This window comes from Podarcis tiliguerta, assembly GCF_965153285.1.
Source record: "Podarcis tiliguerta genome assembly, chromosome: 17".
NCBI classification, from domain to species: Eukaryota; Metazoa; Chordata; class Lepidosauria; order Squamata; family Lacertidae; genus Podarcis; species Podarcis tiliguerta.
The window spans coordinates 34632726-34643831 of record NC_139550.1 but is presented as its reverse complement, the minus strand read 5'-3'; the positions used below and the strand labels follow the sequence as shown (position 1 = coordinate 34643831).

The window sequence follows — 11106 nt, the reverse complement described above, 5'->3', positions numbered from 1 at the left end:
TGTCTTTTGCTGTCACGCCTTATAGTAGCGGGAGTGGGAGCCAACATCACTTGGATAGCAGAACAAATATATTAACCCTAATACTAATTCAGGAATTATTTTCTTCCTTTTGAAATCTCCAGTTCAGCAAAAAAAACCTTCAAATAAGTATAATTGGTTTGATAAAGAATATATCAACCATAAGAAAGAACTCAGAGCCTGTCTAAAAGAAGCCTCTATCACTAACTCCCAAGGTCTCTGGAAGACCTATTTTGAAATGAAAACAAGAGGAAATGCCGACAATCGAAGACTGGAGACTGAAACTAACAGACTATGCAGAATTGGACAAATTAACTGGGAAAATAAGATATCTTAAGGACCAAAAATTCATCGAAGACTGGGGGAAACTTGTAGAATATCTGAAAAACACATGTGTTGTTCAAACAAAGTTAGTGGGATTTCAAGAAGCACTGTGAAAGCTGAGATGTATTGTTAAAAAGAAATAAGAGTAGTGGGAGGGAAGATTAATGACAATGCTAAGAAAGGAATGCGTAACCAAGAGGCAGAGATGGATGATTGACAGAGAAGCTGAGGGAAGTCCAAAAAAAGAGAGAATTTGTTTTTCAAAGATTGGATAAAATTGTATATTTGTGTTGTAAATCAATACAAATTACTTTAAAAAAAAAAGAAATGAAAAACGCTTTTAAGAACATTCTCCTGTGTTTTCACAAGCCAAATGGTCTAAAATTGTCACTGCATTAGAAATTAAAGATACCAAAACCTTTTGGTCACTATTTTCAATAAAAGCTACCACTGACTTTCCTAATATAAGTGATGAAGCTTGGATTACGCATTTTACCGCTGTTTTTTATGATTCCCAAGTTTTTAAGATGGAAAATTTTAAATCTTCTTCAGCAATAACCACACAATTTCAAATTAATGTTGAGGAGATGAAAAATATAATTCTTTCGTTAAAGCAAGGAAAATCCCCTGGTATGGACAGCATCTCAATAGATCTGCTGAGATTAAATGTGGAATAGTGGGCCACTAATCTTGTCCTGCTCTTTAACTCTATTAATCATTTATGCCTTGTACCTAAATCGTGGAATAACTCAATAGTGGTGCCGATTTTTAAAAAAGGTGATAGGAATTGCCAAGAGAATTACAAGCCTATTAGTTTGTTACCATGCATAAGTAAAATCTATGCCAAATTCCTGCTTATTAAACTGGAAGAATCAATGCTTACAAAAGGTAAGGAACAAGCTGGTTTCAAGACAGGTTCTTCAACTCTTGACCAGTGTCTAGTGTTAAGTCATCTTGTAGACAAATATGTCTTGAGAAACAAACAAAGACTTTTTGTGGCATTTGTAGATTTAAAAAGTGCCTTTGATTAGGTCGATCGTAATAAACTGTGGACCAAATTAGAACACCTTGGTATTGTCCCATACCTGCTTACACTGATTCAAAGGTTACACTCCAATAACCAAATATATGTTAAAGTTTCAAAAGATGGTAGACTTGTAGGCCCAATTCTGAATAACCGAGGAGTTAGGCAAGGCTGTATCCTACCCTATTTAATCTCTTTTTATCTGACCTTTCATTATTTCTTCAAAATGTAACCACTCATATTCCTTGTTTAAATAATATCCCAGTTTTTTAATTACTTTATGCAGATGATGCGGTAATTATCTCACGTTCCTCTTTAGGTTAAAAAAATTATTTAAGAGCTTTTCAAACTTTTGCTCTCTTCATAACCTCAAAATTAACTATGATAAGACAAAAATTATGCAATTTACAAAGAGAGGGAACCCAAAAAATTGGATAATCAATGGACATCTAATACAAGAAGTTAAGCATTTCAATTATCTGGGAATTGTATTTAACTGGAACACACATATCTGTGCTGCAATAGCTAAGGCTAAAGTGACAGCTCACCATATTAAATCCTATTTTTTTCTCCTTTGTGCCCAACTTTTATATGGCAGCCCAGTGTGGATTTCAGGTGACCTTAAGAGGTTGGATAAATTTCATGCATCCCTTCTGAGGTCATTATTAGGACTTGCAAATTCTTTTAAATATGAATCAATATGTTGTGAGTTGGGAATCCTTCCTTTATCAGTAAGAGTATGGCTGAGAACCTTGAAATATTGGGTCTTCCTGCATTATCTCCTAACTCTCTCCTTTACGACCTCTTAAGTGATAATGTAATTTACAATTTATTATTGATTTGTAGGAGAAAATTGAACTCAATAGGGCTTCATCTAATTGACAGATACCTGGGAAATTATCGGGAAGAATTTTACAGGGAAAAGTGTTCTCTCCACTCTTCAGGTTGCAAAGCACAGCACTTGCTCTCCTCTCTATTTAAATCTCCCTTTGTGTAGAGATTTTCAAAAGGGTTACATGACAAATCTGAAGAATCATGAACTGTGCGGGCTGTTTATGCTAGCCAGATTTAATATGTTTCCCTCGATGATAGTAAGAGGAAGTTATTTAGCTGTCCCAGAAGTAGAGCATCTCTGCAAATGTGGTAGGCAGGAACCTGATACGTTGGAGAATACCGTATTTTCTTTTCTTGTGATTTTGGCATTTATGCCAGAAGACAATTATGAGAGGCCTTACAACTTAACAGGATCAGTTCTATGCCACCAACGGTTCGGGACCTGCTCTCAGGCAGGAATGATCAAATAGTGGCTAAATTTTTGTGTGCTGTCCATGTGGAAAGACTGGGCCATTATAGAGAGATTTAGTGGTTCTTGATTGCTTGGTGATGTGGTAGTGTTATACTGTATTATTTATGCAAATTGTTATGCTGAATTCGTATTTTCCACAATCTGTATACTGTGTTTGTTTTATAATGTGTGGTTTGATATGCCTAATAAAGGATTGATTGACAAAAAAAGTAAAGACCAGCATCATAATCTTACATCTGCCTTATATTAACTATCACTGCCCTGTAAGTAGTAACCAGACTTCAAATAGATAATTAAATCTTCCAAGAGTAGATTTATGATTCAGGAATAGTAAAGGCAACCAAATGGTCTTTGCATTATTCACTCACACTGGAAGTTTCCCCCCTCTCTATAGGGTATAGCTGGATTCAAACTAACCGTCTCCCTTGTTCTCTCTGTTTTTTAGCATGTGTCTGTGGCATATTGTTACACCCACGCTTTAGGGGGGTTTTCTGGTTCACTGGGGACTTATTTTACTCTTTAGATATAAGTTGTGTATATGTGCTGTATGCAGTGTTTCTCAAACTTGGGTTTCTAGCTATTGTTGAACTACAACTCCCACCATCCTTAGCTTGCAGGACCAGTGGTCAGTGGTGATGGGAATTCTAGTTCAACAACAACTGGAGACCCAAGTTTGAGAAACACTGACTTAATGATTGCATTGCTGCCCATATATGTGTAATCTTCCTGCCCAAGACAGCACCCATTTAGAATCATAGAATTGCTGAAATGTAGAGTTGGAAGGGACCTTGAGGGTCATCTAGTTCAACCCCTTGCAATGCAGGAATCTCAACTAAAGCATTCATGGCAGATGGCTATCTAACCTCTGCTTAAGAACCTCCAAAGAAGAAGAGGCCACCCACGTCCAAGGAAGTTCATTCCACTGTCTTCAGAAAGTTTTTACAGATGTTTAGCTGGAATCTCTTGTAACTTGAAGCCATTGGTTCAGATTGTACCCCCTGGAGTAGGATAAAACAAGCTTGCTCCATCTTCCATGTGATAGCCCTTTAGGTATTTGAAGATGACTATCATGTCTCCTCTAAAGGGGGACTTTGTCAAAAGCCTTACTGAAATCAAGACTCTCTACATCCACAGCATTCCCCTGATCCACTTGTAACGCTATAAAATAAAAAAAAAAATGAGATCTGTTTTTGAGAAAGCCATGCTGGGTCTTAGTAATCACAGCATCCTTTTCTAATTGCTCACAGACTGATAAAGTACGATAATTCTTTGTTCTAGGACCTTTTCTGGTATCAGTGTCAAGCTGACTGGTCTTCCTCCCACCCCCCTTTGAAGATGGGGACAAAAATTGCTCGCCTCCACACAGCAGGGACCTCACTTGTTCTCCAAGAATTCTCAAAGATTATAGACAGAGGTTCTGAGATTACATCCCCGAGCTCCTTCTAGGACCCTTGGTGCAGCTCATCATTCCCTGGAGATTTGAATCCATTTCAAGTAGCTAGGTGTTCCCTTACCTTTTCCTATTTTGTTTTTCAGCTCCCTCCTTGCTTTGCTGGGCACTGCTTTCATTTCTCTGTAATAAACCAATCTTCCTCTATTTCGTGGTGTGCAAATTCTTTGTTGGGCATAAGGGTAAAAGTATACACCCATTTTAAATGGATGCAGGCAGTGACTTCACAGGAAAGTTTCCAATCCTCTCAGAGTTGTACAATTAAAATATTTGTAATGCGTGAGCCAGGGCCAGTGCAAGACCTTTGGGCACGTGAAGTGAACCGCAAAATGGTGTCCCCCTTGGGGAAGAAGGAATGAGTGAAGATCTAGATCAGGAAGGAGCAGCAGTGGTCAATTCATTCATTGGAGGCCAGATCTGCCTCCCCTTGGATTCTGCTGCCTGAGGCAATCGCCTCACCTTGCCTCATGGGTGGGCCAGCCCTAGTGTGAATGTCTTGCCACCTGGAGTGTGTGTAGCAAGTTTTGAATATCAGAACATCACACATTAAATGCTTCCTGATACAAGGCTGCCTTCTGTTGTATAATTATTTATCTTTTTGACATCTGACAGGAGTTCCACAAGGTCAGCATCACTACTCAGAAGGCCCTCTGCTAGGTTCCCTGTAACTTCACTTCTCACAATGAGGGAACCACCAGAAGGCCCTCGGAGCTGGACCTCAGTGTCTGGCAGGGCCGTCTTAAGCATATCTGGCGCCGTGGTTCAAAGATCCCTCTGGTGCCTCCCCCCCCCCCCCGTTTCCCAGAGTTGCTCTCCTCCTGCGGAGGCTTGGGAAGGAAGCTGCATGCCCACCAGCCATATGGTTGACGGGGCACAGCTGGTAGGTGTGCAGGGAAAGGGGAGGCCTTTGGCAAAGCCACACAGCTCCCCCACTCGCTGGGGCATCCCTGAGAGGCCAGCGCCCTGGCACAACACGCCAGTAAGCCCAATAGGAAAGACGGCTCTGGTGTCTGGGCTGATCAGATGTGATTCTGGATAGCTCTTGTGTCTGTACCGGGGGTGGGGTGGAGCTTATTCAATTTGCACATGAGCAAATACGTAAAAGGAAAGTTGGCACATTAGCCAGAGTTAGACACATGCCAGGTGTCCTTATATGTCCAGATTTTATAATTGTGCAACTGGTTATTCCCACCTAAGTGTAGAATCTTACATTTTTCAAAACTGTTAAGGCCATCTTGAATCCTGATTCTGTCTTCTGCAACATTAGCTCCCCCTCCCAGTTTGGCATCATCTGTGAATGTGATGAGCATCCCCTCAATTCCTTCATCCAAGTCATTGATAAAGACGTTGAACAACAGCAGGACCAGGACAGAATCCTGGAGCCTCCCACTTGCCACTTTTTTTCCAGGAAGACAAGAAACCATTAATGAGTATTCTTTGGGTTGGGTCAGTCAGTCAGCTACAAAATCCACAAGCATGTCATTTTTTTTAATGCTTTATTGAAACTGATTAATAACAAAAACAATCTTGTGTATTGAATATACAAATAAAAACTAATTTAATCCTATACAATCCCTTTCACCATACATTCTTATGATACAAAAGACTTCCCGTCAGCTCCCAATGTATTTACCATTTCTGTTATCGAATGTACTTATAATTATTACTTTATTCTTTTTATTCTATTCTTTATTCTTTATTCTTTATTCTATTTATCTATTTTTTTACAGCTTTTCCTTATTTTTTTATTGCTATTTTACACAGAAATTTCAGCCTTACTGAAATCAAGGTATACTGTGTCAACAGCATTCCATCAACCCTGCAGCACTATCAAAAAGAAGAAGAAATGAGATTCATGTAGCATGATTTGTTTTTGAGAAACCCATGTTGGATCTTAGTAATCACTGCCTCTTTTTCTAAGTGCTCACAGACCGACTGTTTAATTATTTGTTCTGGGACCTTTCCAGGCATCAACAGCAAGCTAACTTTCTCCCGAGGTTCCCAGTACTTCCACCTTGTCAATCAGTTCTACCCTGTCAAGCCTTACGGATTAAGCAGAGGTTTCACACAGCTCACCACCCTATATCCTCCATGTTGGTAAAACACACCAACCCCAAACTAAAGAAAACATTGCACAAACAAATCTACCTGACAGGCAAAGATTGGAATGTGCATGACTGGCCTTTGTCTCAGTCCCTGATCTGCAAACAGGGGAGTAATAATAAAACTGACCTACTTATAGGTTTGTTGTAAAGATGACTTTGAAGATCATGCATTGTATTATTTTCTGAAATTTCCTCCGAAAGCTCATCCTTAGATATGGCGTATGTCTGGGGTCCCCAATGTGGCTGTGGGCATCATAGTACCCTCACAAACAAGGCCCCATGCCCCTCCCATGTTTTTTTAAAAATAAATTGAGGAGGGTTTTTTGGATGGGAGTTATTTGATACGGAGAAGTTTGGATTTGGATTTGATATCCCGCTTTATCACTACCCGAAGGAGTCTCAAAACGGCTAACATTCTCCTTTCCCTTCCTCCCCCACAACAAACACTCTGTGAGGTGAGTGGGGCTGAGAGACTTCAGAGAAGTGTGACTGGCCCAAGGTCACCCAGCAACTACATGTGGAGGAGCAGAGATGTGAACCCGGTTCCCCAGATTACGAGTCTGTTTTTTTTCGTGGGAGGATGTTTCCAACTTTTTATTTGTTGGTGTTTGTTTGGGGGGGTTGTTTTGCCTATTTGGAGGGGGCTGTTCTGAGACTTGCCAGTTTCTCTTCTGTGAAAAGGGTATTTTCTGGTGCCCATAACAGTTTCTTAGATTTCCAGCTATGCTCTCAGGCACCCAAAGGTTGAGGACCTGTGTCATAAGTTATCTTTCACTAAAGTGGAAAAGTGAGTAAAAGTTTGGTTGGAAAATCCCCTGTTGGCTGTATGGAGGGACTTGGAAATTTCATACCACAGAACCTGCAGCGCGGTGCTCTAATTTTGATTAACAACTTCCCTGTGGAGTTATGCTCTCCTGCTACTTTTGTCCTTGGCAACCAAAGCCCACGCCACTGAAATGCTCTCCAGTTTGATACAACGTTTATATGCTCTTCTTTGCTGCTGCTTCAGTTTATTTACTTCAGTGAAACCAATGTCCAGGTATGCAGGCCGTTCTTGCCCTTTCAACTTTGCAAGCGTAGCTGGGATTTTCATTACCATTTAGCATGATCAACAGTTGATTACATTTATCCTCTGCTCTCTGACTTATTTTCTCACCGGAATTCCTGCTTCCCATCGGTTCATTAATTTCACATTGAAATCTAAAGGTCCTGTTTTATGCTGATTGCCGCCTTAAGCTAGTTGCACAATCTCCAATTGCTTTCCCTCCATATAGGAAAGCAGAAAACATTTTATCATCATCGTCATTACTATCCCATTGTCAAACTACCAAGATTCAGCAAGGTGAGTCTGAACCTTGTAGGTAATATTCTGCTATGTTTCCAGGGTGGTGATTGATGCTGCACAGGTGACACGATACAGCAGAGTTGGTGACCCTGTGGTCCTCCAGGTGTTTCTGGACTGCCATCATCTCTCATGCTTGGACATACTGTCTGGGGCTAACGGGAGATGACGTCCAACAGCATCTGGAGACCCACAGGCTCCCCATCCCTGCTATACAGCTCCAAAAGGAACAGGATAGATGCAGGAACCTTATTTTATTTTATTTTTTATAAATAATTTTTATTAATTTACAACAAAAACAAAACAAAACATACATTATTTTCACATCCAAATCTTCACCAAATCTTTCTTTTCTGGACTTCCTTCAGCTTTTCCGTAAATCTTTCGTAGTCATTATTAGTTTACGCATTTCTTTTATTTAGATTGTCATTATTTAAACCTTTCCCCCTCTATTCCCTTTAAACAATACCTCTCACGTTTCACAGTGCTTTTTTAAATCCCTCTAGCGTTATTTGGCCCTCACTTATACTCTCCAGATATTCAACAAATTTTCCCCAGTCCTCTGTGAACTTTTGGTCTCTTAAGTATCTAATCTTCCCAGTCATCTTATCCAACTCAGCATAGTCTAACAGCTTCCTTCTCCGCAGGAACCTTATTTTAGAAACTGCTGAGCTTTTTCATAAATGCCTTTTTCAAGATGCCCAGGTATCCCTCTGAATGTCTTTTTGCCATTGTCTCTGGGGCAAATTAGATATTGTGTATTCTTTTAAATATGTGTTCATAATCTGGCCATTTTCATTTGGGGAATGGCTGTACAGAGCCTAATCCAGAAAGTTTTTTCTGATCTGGACACTATTTCCCCAACATTAATCTCCCTGCTACTGTATTTGACCCCAGCAGCACTGTTTGCAGGAAACAACCATTATTTTGGGTGAGTGCAGAGGTAAATAATGAATTCCATTTTCAAACTCAGGGAGGCTGACTGGCAGATGAGCAACAAAGTGGCAAATGCAGTTCAACGTAAGTAAATGTAAAGTAAAAGTAAATGTACCCCTTCATGGATCACTGCCTTGCTGTGGCGAAGGGGCTTGAATAACTCAGAGAAGCTATGAGCTATGCGGTGCAGGGCCACCCAAGATGGACAGGTCATAGTGGAGAGTTTTGACCAAACTTGATCCACCTGGAGCAGGAACCGGCAAGCCACTCCAGTATCCCTGCCAAGAAAACTCCATGGACAAAGACAACAGGCATATAAATGTAAAGGGATGCATATAAAAAGTGGGGGAAGAGGCCAACTTTCAGAATTTTGTAGCCGTGAGTGAAATCAGAACTGTGATTGATGATTCAGTTATTTGGATACCAGGCTAGAGAAATCTCTGGTATCCTAAAGAGCTGCTGTTTCCCCCTCCCTTTAGTGAACTTTTCTTTCTTTCTAACTTCCCCACTTCCCCCCTCCCTTTCATCCTCACAACCAAGACTTATCTTTCCTCTGGTAGTTTAATCTGAGAAAAGGTACTCCCTACATACTGTTTTCTTCAAATGCTACCAGACAGTAAGAAGCTGAAATGCAAGCAGTCATTAAGAATTCAGTCTATAGTTAACCTAGGTGGAATCTAGACAAATATAAAAACTGGTTTGGAAATGTTTCTTTAAGCATTTTTAAAAAATACATTGAATTTCCCATAAGGCTCACCATCAGCATCTAGTGTCACATTGTATGTTGCACTTAAAACACACTTAAAACGTTTATTTGCAGCTGTACAGCTGAGTCCCTACAGTACAATGGTCTGCATGCCTATTCAGAAGTAAGGCTCTTTGTATTTAATGGCGTTTACTCCCAGGTAAGCAGGTACAGGATTGCAGCATTGGAATTCTTGTGAGGAAGGAGCAGAAGGTTCATAGTTAGGGAGTCAGTGCAAAACCAGCAGATCTTGAATAAAGCCAGCCTATTCTTTTATTCATTTATTAAATTTCTGTGCCTCCCTTCAGCCAAGGATCACAGGGCAGTTTACAGTATAGAAACACAAAAACGCACAACACAGTAATAAACAAAAGCAATACCCTCCCTGTTTAAAAGGCCATAATTATCCAAAGGGCACCAAGCTAGAGAGGAAGCCCAATTTGTCTGCTTGATTATAATAAGACGGTCACTGTTTCCCCTTCCCTGCATCTATCATCTTTGAAACTGGATTTATTTATTTTATTATTGCATAGGATGAAGTATAGAACCTGGGTGTAAATAAGAACATGATTCCATTTCTTTTATTCCCACTCTCAGCAGAGCCATGGAAAAGGGACAAGACAACCAAACCAGCTTTGCTGGATTCATCCTCCTGGGCCTCTCCTCTGCGCCAGAGTTTGGGGGGCTCCTCTTTCCCATCTTCCTCTTGATGTACCTAATTAGCCTTCTGGGGAACCTCTTGATCATCATCCTGATCTTCTCCAACAGCTCTCTCTTCTATGCCCCCATGTACTTCTTCCTCAGCCACCTGTCCTTGGCTGACCTAGGATTCAGCTCCAACACTGTGCCCAAGATGCTGCACATCTTGGTTTCTCAATCAAACACCATCTCCTACAACGGCTGCCTGGCCCAACTGTATTTCTTTGTGGTCTTCTGCACCACAGATAACTTCCTCTTGGCCTCCATGGCATATGACCGCTACGTGGCCATCTGCCACCCGCTACATTACACGACCATCATGAGCTACAAGCGCTGCCTGCTGTTGGCTTCTGGGTCTTGGCTCCTGTCTTTTTCCCAGGGAATACTGTATATATCTACGATCTCTAAACTCTCCTTCTGTGGCTCCCGAGAAATCCCCCATTTCTTCTGCGACATGCACCCTTTGCTCAAGCTCTCCTGCTCAGACACCTCATCAGCTGAAACACTGCTCATGATTGAAGGCACAGCAACAATGCTTGGACCTCTCATACTCATTCTCCTCTCCTACCTCTTCATTTTATCGATGGTTTTGAAGGTTCCATCAGCTTCTGGAAAGTATAAGGCCTTCTCCACTTGCAGCGCCCACCTCACCACTGTGGCCATATTCTATGGCAGCCTGATGGGCACCTACATCCGCCCCTCGTCCACCTACTCTGGCTCCAGATTGAAAGTGGCATCTATATTCTATACGGTGGTGACGCCGATGCTCAATCCTTTCATATATAGCCTGAGGAACACTGAGATGCACGAGGCAATGAGAAGGCTACTGAGGCTTTGGTTTCAGAGGACAAGAGGCATAGAGGATATGAGATGATTAAAGAGTCAGCCATTCACCAGTTTGGAAAACCAACAAAGAGGGCAATCAGTGGGAAGATGCCAACTTTTATCTAGCTTTTCAGCCATTTGCTACATATATAAAACCACAATATTTGCTCCAGCTAAATTTATACTGTAGTTGCTGGACTGCTTCTGAGTACAATTCAAAGTGTAGCCTTCAAAGCCCTATTTGGCTTAAGATGGAGGTGTTTAAAAGAAAGGCTGCTTGCTCCATGGGAACTTTCCTGAACACTGAGGTCATTTTCTGCGTCCTCACTTTC

General features: G+C 41.0%; 1 protein-coding gene across 1 annotated transcript; it reads left to right on the top strand.

Annotated features, from left to right (window-relative positions):
• Positions 1-9854: 9854 nt before the first annotated feature.
• LOC310668232 (olfactory receptor 1f45-like) lies at positions 9855-10823 on the top strand (the record flags this gene model as incomplete). Its single annotated transcript, XM_083421256.1, has 1 exon — positions 9855-10823. One exon carries the CDS (start codon positions 9855-9857, stop codon positions 10821-10823), a length of 969 nt encoding a protein of 322 aa, XP_083277382.1.
• Between the last annotated feature and the right edge of the window lie 283 nt (positions 10824-11106).